Source organism: Medicago sativa, chromosome 6, assembly GCF_051527215.1.
Source record: "Medicago sativa cultivar Bolivia chromosome 6, Bolivia_mono, whole genome shotgun sequence".
Lineage (NCBI taxonomy): Eukaryota > Viridiplantae > Streptophyta > Magnoliopsida > Fabales > Fabaceae > Medicago > Medicago sativa.
In genome coordinates, this window is record NC_140754.1 from 53363293 (window position 1) to 53376260 (window position 12968).

The 12968-nt window shown below is 34.1% G+C and overlaps 1 protein-coding gene across 1 annotated transcript; it reads right to left on the reverse strand.

Annotated features, from left to right (window-relative positions):
* Positions 1-815: 815 nt before the first annotated feature.
* On the reverse strand, positions 816-10389 carry LOC146915652 (cytochrome b561 and DOMON domain-containing protein At4g12980-like). The gene is made up of 5 exons (XM_085721408.1): positions 10180-10389; positions 9744-9841; positions 9591-9624; positions 9388-9495; positions 816-902 (listed from the first exon to the last, which is right to left on the reverse strand). The coding sequence occupies exons 1-5, from the start codon at positions 10387-10389 to the stop codon at positions 816-818; spliced, it is 537 nt and encodes a 178-aa protein (XP_085577534.1).
* Positions 10390-12968: the final 2579 nt, after the last annotated feature.

Consider the following 12968-nt stretch of genomic DNA (forward strand, 5'->3'; position numbering starts at 1 on the left):
ACTTGCTTCTGACGAGATGCTTCTGATGAACTTGCTTCTGATGACGTCACCATTTCAGGAGCACTTTGTCTTCAGGAGCACTATGACTTCAGGAGCACTTATCTTCAGACGCTTTAAGCTTCCTTTTTGTTGATTCCTTAGCTCTCTTTTGTTCATCCAGAACCTGTTTAAGATGTCAAATTTTTGTCTATGGTCCTGTACACTTGAACAAATATTAGCTAGTCCAATTGACAATTTTTAATACCTTGTTATCATCAAAACTCTCAAAGGTTTATTGTTAAACATATTTTGTTCCAACATCGTATGCTCAAGCACAACTGCAAGAGACTTCCTATGCTTAAGCAGAAAAGCAAGAGACTTCTATTCAAACAAAATTACACAGAAAATTGTTTGAGGTTGAACATTTGATATACAATTAGTTGTGTTCACAATACAAATAAGAGACAGACTTTTAAGACTCTAGAATTTCTAAGATATGAAAGTTGTTAAGAAATTCTAAGTGAACTTTTGATGTGAAACAATTTCAGCAGAATTTTGGCACTTGTAAAATTGTTGTGAGTCTCTTTCAATCTTTAAGTCTTCACTCCTTTATATAGAGACGTGAGAGGAACGTTGTAGATTGCCAGCACATCAAAAAGAGTTGTTATTGGAGCTTGATCAAATCACCAATGATCTGTTGCTTGATTTGGTTATTGTCCTATGAAGGAACAATTTCAAATCCCTTCCAAGAATAGAGAGACATCAGCTATGATATAGCTGTTATGTTGTACTATTGCAGACATGAAGAGTGGAGTAGTGGTTGTACAACTGTACTATTATCCTTTTCTGCGCTCTTCAGTGGATAAGCATCCAATGCCTTCATATTCTTCTGAATTAGTCGTTGCTTCAGGCTTCCATTCCTTCTACAATCATGGGCATGAGAATAACAATTTTTAACAAACTCTGAAGCTTCCAGTTTTTCAGCTTCTGATGAACTTTAGCTTCTGATGACGTTAGCTTCTGGTAACAGTTTCTGATGAACTGCTTCTGATGAACTGCTTCTGATGAGTAGCTTCTGATGAACTACTTCTGATGAGCAGCTTCTGATGAACTGCTTCTGATGAGCTGTTTCAAAAAATCTTCAGATGTTATCTTCTTCCAACTCTATCTTGCAACACAAGCTTCCTTTTTGTAGATTTCATTTCTCTCATTTGTTCCTATAAAGACACTTAAATTTTTTATCTATGACCCTGCACACTTGAACAAATATTAGCATATCCAATTGACATTTTTTTAATACCTTGTTATCATCAAAACTCAAACGGTAATGTTAAACACATTTTGTTCCAACACATGTCAATAAATTATAACAGTTAGGATTAGTAGTTATAGCTTCGTAAGTTACCTTATAAAAATCCTACATATTCTACATTTACGCCTATTAGAATTCCCAGTTAACGATAATTTGTTTTAATATGTTTCTATTGAAGGGTGATAGGTCCTAGAAAAAACTCAATAAGAAACCCCAACATAAGAGGAGAAGACAAGAATTTAATTCCTTCTAAGTATGAAGAGAAGAGCATAAAGTATTTTCTATATGAAGCACGGACAGAAACATCAGACACACATTGACACATCAACCTCGATAATAATTTGAGAAAATGAAATTATTGGAAGTAACAATTTTTGTTGTTGTCGTGTTGCACACCGAACACAACTTCAATCAGTAGTGTCGAAGCTACATTGGTTGCTTTTAGATATGTAGTGTGACGCTACATCAGTTTCTTTTATATAAATGTTGAATAATCCAGAAGATTTATTTTAAGCAAAAGAAATAGATTTAATCTTTTAAGACCAAATTATCTGCCAACGTCACCGAGCCTTAATTTCATGTTCACAACTGTTGAATGTAAGGGGAGTGAAAAAGTCCAGCCGATCTCAAAGTCTCCAAGTGTCCTAGCAAATTTCAATCCTCTATTAGCTAAAGCTCCATTGAAGAACATCAATTCAGATCCAAAAACAAAAGATTTATTGTGATTTTTTTTCTCTCTTGAGTATATTACAAATGGAATGAAAATGATTTATTGTGATTTTTTTCTCTGTATACTCAATTCTTTTTATATATTTAATATGATTTTTCAGGTTCTAAATACTCAATTCTCTGAACATTCATTTACATATATATAATTCTCTTTTTTAGGGAAGTACGTTTTAATAACTTTTGTTAATTCTATATATAAAAATTTTATGAATTATTTTTAATATGGAAATAAGAAATGAAAATGAAAATAATATTATCAAAACAAACATATTTTCTAAATCTTAAAAACTGAAAATGAAAATGCAAACCAAACAGCTAGTAACGTCACACAACTAGACCAAATCAAATTAATCACAGTTAATTTTTATTTTTTTTAACAGAAGCAAATTTAACTATTATCATTAATCAAACAATGTTCAATACAAGAAGGATAAGAATAAAAAATACGGTGACTAGTCCAAGAATAGGCCGCCCTAGCTAAAGTATGAGCAGCCGTTCGCTTGTCTCCTAATAAGCTTCACCTTGAAGTTGGAATGTAAAGATAACTGATAATTAATACTAGAAATAATAGCATAGAATTCCGAATCACCATGGCCCGGAGACGATAGAGCTTGCACTAGAGTAAATGAGTCGGACTCATTTAATCACAGTTAATATTATTGGCTATTTTGTTGCGGAGTCAAGGAATTTGTTTGATAGCTATTTTGTTGCCTTGGCTTTTACTGAATATGTTGAACCGTACGTGTACATTTTATTGGCTTCATATATGCCTTATTTTTCTCAACTGCCTATTGGCTTGGCTTGACCATGGGATAATATATACGAAACAGTCTGCTTAATTGTCAGGAAGTACGTACATGTTCTATGGAACATACAGAAGAAATCAGTATATATGAACGTAGTATTACAAAATTTTAAGATAAGTATTGTTCTTTTGTTCCAATAATTTTCTCATGTATGGATAGCCTCGGTTTTATGGTTTGGTGTTTTGATTTTGCAGGTTTATTTTCCTTTGTTATCCGCACCAACAATCTATTGAAGAGTCCGAGCTTGCAAAAGGTTTTGATGCCTTGGTCCTGCATGTCTTGGTCTCCTCAATAAAATTGATCATATTTCAATTTACTCGTGTTTTGATGAAAACAGGTTAGGTTTTTTTTTTTTTTTTGTTTTTCAGTGATTCGTTTTGAACTGGATCTGCAAAGATAATTGTAAAATTGTTTGGTAATTGGAGATAATGTAATTGGAACATGCATATTCTTTGTTTTACATTTTGGATTTGATGATATGTTTTATTCTATCTCCTTTTCTATCTACAAAATATCGCACACATGATCCTTTTGTTACAATAGCATCAACTCTATTTAATAGATTTGCGTTACCTTTTTATATGTTCCTTTTTTTTTTATCTTAACAATACTAATAAATCAATTTGCTTTTGATAATTTTTTAGCCTATATTTGAAATGATCAAAGTAGTGTAGTCAACAATACTATCAGCTGTATTATCTGAATTATTATTTGTAATGGTTATACAGGCTGAAATCACAGATTATGGACTGAGGTTCTCTGTTCTGCAGTCTCTCTTTGACGGTGGTGAGCATATGTTCCATTTTAGTATTGATGTGAATACAAGTGCGTGCGACAATGTGTGACTGATGGTAATGCAAATTATTAATACAAATAGCATCAACTTTAGTCTTTTTGTTTATGTTTTTATTTTGGGCGCAACTGTGTTTTTGCATTGACAGATCATACTAATTAAACTTTTTAAAAGATATAAATAATTGAATGTAACTACATGTGTCAGTGTGAAATACTAAGCTATTAAACACTGACACTAACACCAAACCCTAGAGACACGACATTGACGCTAGTAATAATTTAAGGAACATAAGTAATTGGGTGTAACTATATGAGCTAATGTCAACTACGTGTGTGTTTGGTTCTACAGTGACAAAAATTGATTATGATCAATGGATTGATTACTTAAAATTGATTTTGGTTGAAAGAGAGTTGAAAGTGAAGTGATTTATGTTTGGATGTGTTTGCATAAAAGTGAGTTGAATGATAATTTTGAGTGTAAAATTAGTTTTACTCGAGAGGAATCAAACATGTCAAAAATTGAGTCTATATCTCTAGAATCAATTTTGGCTCATCCGAAAGTGAAAGGAAACATACACTACATGTGTTTGTGTCAGACCACCTACACATGTCAGACTTTGTTACATTTGAGAGACACTAGACATTTCTTAGATTTGAAGTGTGGGTAGCTACTAAGTCTAAACAATGACATTTTTTTATACATGTGATTTTTGTTATTAGTTTGTAGTTGATATGAACTTCGGAGGAAGAGGAAAACTTATTTTTGGAGTGTTTGCATTTGTATTATCAAGTTTAGTTGCTAATTTGTTTATTTTCCATTGAATTTTTGTGTGTGACCTGTATCACTTTTTATGTGGTTTGTTTGATGAGCATGCTCTATATGGAATTAATGGTTTGTTATTAAATAAGAGATGATTTGAATAAATTTTTCAACAAGCACTTATTGGAAAAGATAATTTGAAATAACATTGCAATGACTGCAACTCTATCAATAATAAATTTCAATGTTGTCAAATAGCAGCTATAGCGGCGCTAATTTAGCATAGCAGAATTTGAACAATTCGCGATTGACAACATTATAAATTCATTTTCAATAATGCTACTTATTGCGAAAAGTAATTTCACGACCTATCGCGAGCGTGTATTCCACCAAGACAGGTTTTATGGTGACTTCAACCTTTTAACGACTCTCCCTGAATTCTAGCAAATCCTGTTTTTTCATTGGTTAATATCAGCTTCGTGATCAGTTCGTGGTAATTTCCTTCGCAGTGTATAGCACTGCTGTTATAAATTCCCACATTAGTTGAAATTAATTTTTTCATCTTAATTTTATATTTGGAGTTTTTTCTCATCTAATTTCTCTATAACCACATGAAATTATAAGAACTTTTCTTATGTTAATGTTAGTCACTTAGGTCAGTTTGGACTACTCCAATAATCACTTATGTTAATGATATTTTTGATTTTTTTAAACTATTCGTCTTTGTATTAAGTTGAAATTAGCTTTTGCTTTTGCTTTTTTTTTTTTTTTTTTGAGATTGTCTCTCATCTAACTTCTCTATAAACATCAAGCTTATAATGTCATCTTTTAAGTGAAGCACCATGCACTTTTGATTGAACAGCTCCCATAAGTTATTACTTGGAAAATAATTGAAACTGGCTGGTCCTTATACCTGTTGAGAAGCTTCAATAATCTAGAAGATAATTTAAACTTGGTCATATGATTTGTTAGAATGGACTGTAGTCAAATATTTGGCTGAATTGGATTTTATTGGATGTTTGTTCTCACTGTTGCAATGCTTTTTTCTTTAACTTGTGGTTGTATGTCAAAGAGATTACAAACCAACTATCTATGGAGGTATCACGCTGGACAGCTGAAGCCTTAGTAGCACTTCAGAAGGTATGTTACTTTTTTTTAATTAAATTTGATGTGTTAAATTAACTACAGGGTTAATATATGTTTACCCATCTGTAATGAATCTTATGTTACTAATATCAATTAGACTTCAAACAATATGTCGAGGGTGTGTTTAACCATATATGGATAAATTTATATAATATTCTACAGTCAGTAATATTTTAGAGACCATGCTAAAAGTTCATTACTTAGGGTGTGTTTTGAACCATATGTCGAGGTAGAGGTTCTAAAACTCTCTCAATCATTGCTAGGTGCTCCAAATCTTAGTGAGTCTGAAACAATGTTCATCCCTGAAAAGTTCCAAAGTTAGAATGCTAAGAGCACGTGTTCCAAAATCAAACCATGCCTACATCTTGATATATGGAAAACCAATCGTCCGTAAATAAATGAGAATGCATCCAACACTCCACAAATCGCAAGGAGATGACCACTCTAGACATGGAATGTCATTTCAGATGCAGGTGAGAATACATTAACAATTATAACTTTTGCATTTCTATATTATTTTCATAACATCAACATGAGAGAAGAACAAAACAGCCACCAAAGTGTACAAGGAAAATAAATAAATTGGCTATTCATCGTGAGAGCTCAATCAAAATTGGATATCGAAAAAAATGTTAATCATTACAATACAGTACAAAGGGCTCAGAACCACCAATATAGTGAAGATCCAAGACCTAGGATTATAAGATAAATTGGGAAATGGTCCCTGGAATATTTAGCTCATGTTTGGGTGGGTGGTATAATTTCACGTTTTGGTAAAAAGTTCTCTAAACGTGCGGCAGAAGTGGTAAAACGTTGAAGCAAACACATACTTAATCAGAGATGTTATGCAGCTAGGGGTAACATTTTTAACAGGTCAAAGTATATTTAATAACAAATTCATTTAATGGTCACTATAAAATGGAAACACAATATGTAACATAAGACTAGAAGCATAAGATTAAGCAATAAAAATCATTTCTATTTTATTTAATGGAAACATTTTAAAAAATTAATTATCAACCTTATGTAACATAAGACTAGAAGCATAAGATTAAACAATAAAAATAATTTCTATTTTATTTAATGGAAACATTTTAAAAAATTAATTATCAAACTCTCCCAAACAATCAAATTAAAATAAAAACATAAAATATATATGAAACTTGTAACACCCAAGGCTGACAAGGGCGGGGAGTGGTCGCTGGTGCACAAGACATGACAATGAGCGGCTCCCGACAACTTCTAGACAAACCGAAGCACATCGGAATGAGAGGGATCTTGAGGCCGTGTAGGTATGAGACTACATGGTTGAAGGAAGGCTTATAACATTGTTTGGTACTACTAATATCAACAAAATGCATCTTCTTTTCGGTAACCCGTTCCATAAGAACTCCACAGTTAAGCGTGCTTGACTTGGAGTAGTCTTAGGATGGGTGACCTTACAGGAAGTTTCTCGGAAAGCATGCGAGTGAGGACAAAACACGCCGAAAAGACTCGTGTTGACTTGTAGGGTCAGTCGACAATCCTAAAAGTCGTATGCGATGTTACAAGTGGTATCAGAGCAGTACGATGTGGTTCCGGTATGAACCAAGCAGAATCTGGTGGGCATGTAAAACCCAAGGCTGACGAGGGCGGGGAGTGGTCACTGGTGCACAAGGCATTACAATGAGCGACTCCCGACAACTTCTAGACGAACCGAATCACATCGGAATAAGAGGGATCTTGAGGTCGTATAGGTACAAGACTACATGGTTGAATGAAAGCTTATAAGAATTGTTTGGTATTACCTATATCAACAAGATGCATCTTCTTTTCGGTAGCCCGTTCTATACGAACTCCACATTTAAGTGTGCTTGACTTGGAGTAGTCTTAGGATGGGTGACCTTCCGGGAAGTTTTCCAGTAAGCGTGTGAGTGAAGACAAAATATGCTGAAAAGACTCGTGTTGGTTTGTATGGTCAGTCAACAATCCTAAAAGTCGTCTGTGAGGTTACAAAAGTCTTCTTTGATTAGAAAAAATAGAAACAAATTGGCTAAATAATCAAATAAAAGAAGCGATTATTGATAGATTAAAATGACATTAGATTAAAATCAAAGCCAACTTATTCAATAATCAAAACCCAAAAAATCGAAGTTTCAAAAACAAAAATAAAAACAAAATTAAACACAATTATAAATTAGAGTAGAATATGTTGAACCTGATTTGAGATGCGACAGTGATGCTCGGAGTTGGGTCGGTGATGGGTAGGAAGAGATGACTACACAATAGAGAATGAGGAAGGTTGTTGACAATGACTTCATCTCAAAACCAAGAATAAATTCTAGGGCTATTTGTGTAAATTGTCACACTAAGCTCATTAAGGTCATTTATGTAAACACACTTCTTGATAGATCGAACCTGAGAATTTCCTCAATCAAACAATGGCTTCCTTTGCGAGGCCCAAAAAACTTTCATACGTCCATCTTTGGATTGCTTCTCTACTACTCGTATTAACCCCTACATCTTGTCCACCTGAATCAATATCAGGGGCGGGATGTCCTCAAACAATGATAGGCTTCAAACTCTACAGACCGGTCAGAGCTCAACGCCACACTCCATTATACTCACTACAGAGAAAACACAACGCTCTCTGTTGTGTTTGTTGCTGCCCCACCAACCCCAAAAGGATGGGTTGCGCGGGGAATCAATCCCACAACCTTAGGGATGATTGGATCACAAGTCATAGAGACATACATGACGATGTAATGGAGATAATAATAATGAATATCCAAGATTAAATTATAATTGTTCCTAGTAAGTTAACCATTGAAACATGGAATTTAAAAACAGAAGAGAACGATGGACTTATGAAAATATACGCATTTACAAAGCTTCCTGCAACCTTTCAAGGAGTGAACATGACTTAGTAGGTAGCTCACTTCGTTGTGAATGGAAAGCTCGTCAAACAGACTCACACCCAGCAAATCTAAATGCCAAAGAGAGGCTCCGCTTGGCTAAATAATGTGATGTCAAATCTAGGACAATACTTGTAAGTATTTAATTATATATTTATGAAAATTGTTTGTTCTTAAGTTATTTTTAGAAAAGTAGGTGTTTGGTTAGATTTGATCAAGAGCGTTTAGTTTTAATTTAATTATGAGTTTGAACCATTTTTTAAAACGAGGAGGTTTTGAAAAATATTGATCACGCTTGTTTTCTTTTTCTATAGATTTTCATGTTTGATGTGGTTGAGTGATGGGAGGTATATGAAATATCATATAAAATGGGTTGGACAGTTTTCTTTTTTAGTGTATTGGTCATTAAAAAATAGGTTGATATTTATCCTTCAGCTCATTCGTAGTGGTTCTACCTTCAAGCTAGTTTCCAATTAGGAGGGTATGTTGTTAGATCTCTTATTTGGGGAATCAGTATCATTCCCAAGTGAAATGACTGAATTTAGGGGGACTCGCAATATGAGAATTGTGTTGTGTTTTTTTCCACCGCTATCCTGGTATCAAAAGATTTCTGAATGCTTATTGAATTTCTTTTTTCTTCAGATATTGAATTTAAAAGATTTTTGTGATATGAACTAACCCTTCCTTATTGTGTTTTTTTGTTGCAAATTTCCAAATTGTTTGTCATGCCAGACAAGGATCACAAGAATAGATCTTGTTGGAATTTGGTTCACAATAAGTTTAGATACTTAGTAATATTGATTGGAGTTATCCATCTATTCTGAGGGTTTAAAGTCTTCGGTCATGAAGAGACATGGAAGTCATGGTACAATGCTATTCTTTCTTTTTTGTTTGGAAAGAAATAATAGCAATGTACCATGACTTCCATGTCTGTTAATGAGCGAATACTTTAAACCCTCGGCATACATGGACAACTCCAATCAACATTACTAAATATCCAAACTTATTGTGATCCAAATTCCAGCAAGATCTATTCTTTTGATCCTTGTCTGGCATGCCATTCAATTCCGAAATCTGTAACAAAAAAACAATAAGGTATGGTTAGTTCATATCACAAAAATTCAAAATCTGAAGAAAAATTCAATAAGCATTCAGAAATCTTTTGTTACCAGTATAACAGTGGAAATAAAACCATCACCGTTCCTATATTGTGATGCCAAATAAATTCAATCATGTCTCTTGCAAGAAAGATATTGATTCCCCAACTAAGAAATTCGACAACATACACTCCAAATTGGAAACCAGCTTGAAGGTAGAACTACCATGGATGAGCTGATGGATAAATATCGACATATTTTTGAATGATCAATTTAGTGAAAAAGAAAATTGTCCAACCCAGTTTGTATGATATTTCATATACCTGCCATCATTCAATAAAACATCAAACATGAAAATTTATAGAAAAAGAATACAAGCATAATCATTATTTTTCAAAACCTCATCATTTTAAAAAATGGTACAAACTCATAATTAAACTAAAACTAAAATCAACACTCTTGATCAAATCTAACCGAACACCTATTTTTCTAAAAATAAGTTAAGAACAAACAATTTTCATAAAAATATAAAATTAAATACTTATAATTATCGCCCTGGATTTTACAGCACATTCTTTAGACAAGTTGAGCCTCCCTTTGGCATTTAGATTTGCTGGGTGTGAGCTATGACGAGCTTGCCATTCACAACCAGGTGACCTACCTGCCAAATCATGTGCACTCCTTGAGAGTTTTCAGGAAGTTTCACAGATGCGTATATTTTCTTTAGACCAACATTCTCTTCAGCTTTCAAATCCCATGTTTCAATGGCTAACTTACTAGGAACAATTATATTGTAATCTTGGATATTCAATGTTATTATTTCCATTACATCGTCATTTCCGAATGTCTCTTTGACTTGTGAACTAATCATCCCTGAGCCTGTGGGATTGATTCCCCACGCAACCCATCATTTTGGGGTTGCGAGGGTAGTAACATACACAATAGAGAGTGTTGAGTTTTCTCTGTTGTGAGTATAATGGAGCGTGGCGTTGAACTTGAAGGTGAGAAAAAACACAAGAAGGGGGGTTGAATTGTGTTTTGAAAAATTCTTCGTTTCTCCTAAAAACTGAACACACTGATCAGAAGCTAAGTGAGACAGCTTCTGAAGTGATAATCAGAATCTAAATGCAGTGGAATAAAACAGAGAGAGAGAGGAAGAACGACACAAAGCAATTATACTGGTTCCTTCCACAATCCGGAAGTAGTCCAGTCCCCCTTGCACTTCCAAGGAGATTTCACTATGAGTAATATCTGATTACAAATGCTCAAGCACACAAGCAAGAGACTTCCAATGCTCAAGCACACAAGCAAGAGACTTCCTTTGCTCAAGAACACAATCAAGAGACTTCCTGCTCAAGCACAACTGCAAGAGACTTCCTAACTAAACAAAATTACACAGAAAATTGTTTAAGGTTGAACACTTGATATACAATCAGAGGTGCTCACAATACAAATCAGATACAGACTCAATGGACTTAAGAATTTCTAAGATATGACTTTGAGACACAGAAATTCTAAGTGAATGCAGAACAATTTCAGCAGAGGTTTGGTACTTGTGAAAATCTTGTGAGTCTTTCGTTCAGCGTTCTTGCATTGCCAAAACTCTAAGTCTTCACTCCTTTATATAGAGGTGTGAAAGAGACGTTGTGAAATTGCCAGCACACCAAAGAGTCGTTGTTGAAGCTTGATCTTTCACCAATGATCTTTTGCCTGATTTGGTTGTTGTCCTATGAAGAACAAATTTGAAATCCATTCCTTATCCAAAGGAACATATATGCAGGCGAGACCGTATTCTGGAGCTGTTTTCTTGTCTTGTAGCGTGGACACAAAACAGAGTGGTGGAGAACGTGGTTGTACAATTCGTACAAAGTACAATGTCAACGCTTTCGTCCAAATTGCAAGCACAAGCCTTCAAACACCTTTGAAATGACCGTTGCAAAATTCCACTAATCCTTTGTTTGTGTTTTCGAATCCAATAGACAGCTTTTGCATTGATAATTCTTCAATTCTTGAATCTTTTGCAAATCCAGTTGAGATTCAGCTTCTGGTGAAATAGCTTCTGATGAGGCAACTTCTGATGATGCAGCTTCTGATGATATGACTTCTGCAGCTTCTGATGATGCAGCTTCTGATGATATGACTTCTGGACTTCTTGTCTTCAGGAGCACTATTCTTACTTCAGAAGCGTCTTAACTTCAGGAGCACTATCCTTACTTCAGAAGCGACTTAACTTCAGGAGTGCTTTTTCCCTTCAGTAACAAGTTGCCTTCAGGAGCGTCCAAGCTTTAAATTTTTGTTGTTTCCTTTGCTCTTTATTTGCTCATTCAGAACCAATGATGATGTAACTTTATAATTATGGTCCTGTACACTTGAACAAATATTAGCTAGTCCAATTTACAATTTTTAATACCTTGTTATCATCAAAACTCTTTAAGGTTCATTGTTAAACACATTTTGTTCCAACAATCTCCCCCTTTTTGATGATGACAAACAAAAGTATTAAAAATTGATCAATTGTTGTTAATCTAATTAACAAGTTGACTTTGGGGGTTCTGAGGTTTGTAAGCTCAAACTCCCCCTGAGTCTGATAGTCTTTAAGGTGAGGTTTGTAAGCTCCCCCTAAGTTCTATCCAGGTTAATTAAATTCATTTTTCGCACAATAAAAATATCAGAGCTTTAAAAAATTGAATCATTGAAAGAATTAACTTATAGATAAGAAGAATGGTTCAATTAATTTTACTTGAATTTTGATACTTCTTCGTTCGTTCATAGCTTATACCAATAAGGTAAAAAAAATGATAGAAGTTTTTCAAAAATTTCAAGTGCCATTAATGTTAATGGGGCTCAGAGCCTTTAAATACTTGTCACATATACTCCCCCTTTTGTCATTATCAAAAAAAATGATAAAAAAATAAGCATAAAAGACAAAAAGATTTGAGAAAAACTTAAACATGAGAGAGTATACTAAGAAATAAATTAAATAAAACAGATCAAAAATATATGAGCATGAATATCCATTTATCAGAAGCAGCTAAGCAGTCAGAAGCAGTAAGCATTCAGAAGCATAGAAAAACAAGATGGTTTCAAAAGCAAGGACTAAGAATTTAAAACAAACAACAAACAAAAATAACACAAAGGTGTGCAACTAAGGGTTGGTTTGTTGTTGTTTCTTCATCTCCTCCATTTCTTCAATTTTCTTCTGCAACAGTTCTTCAAGCTGTTGTTGCCTCTGGAGAAGAGCTTGTTCCCTTTCTCTAGCCTCTTGCTGCTGCTGTGCCATCTGTTTCTTTAGAAGCTTACACAACCTTGCTTCTCTGGTCAAGTAGTCCGTTTCTAAGAAGAAAGGCTGGTTTGCCAGGAGCAGTGTAGAACTTATTACTCTAAGACTCTGATTCAGTTTTTCCATAAGCCTTCTGACTGAAGCTTGCTTGACTCTGATGCACATAGCCT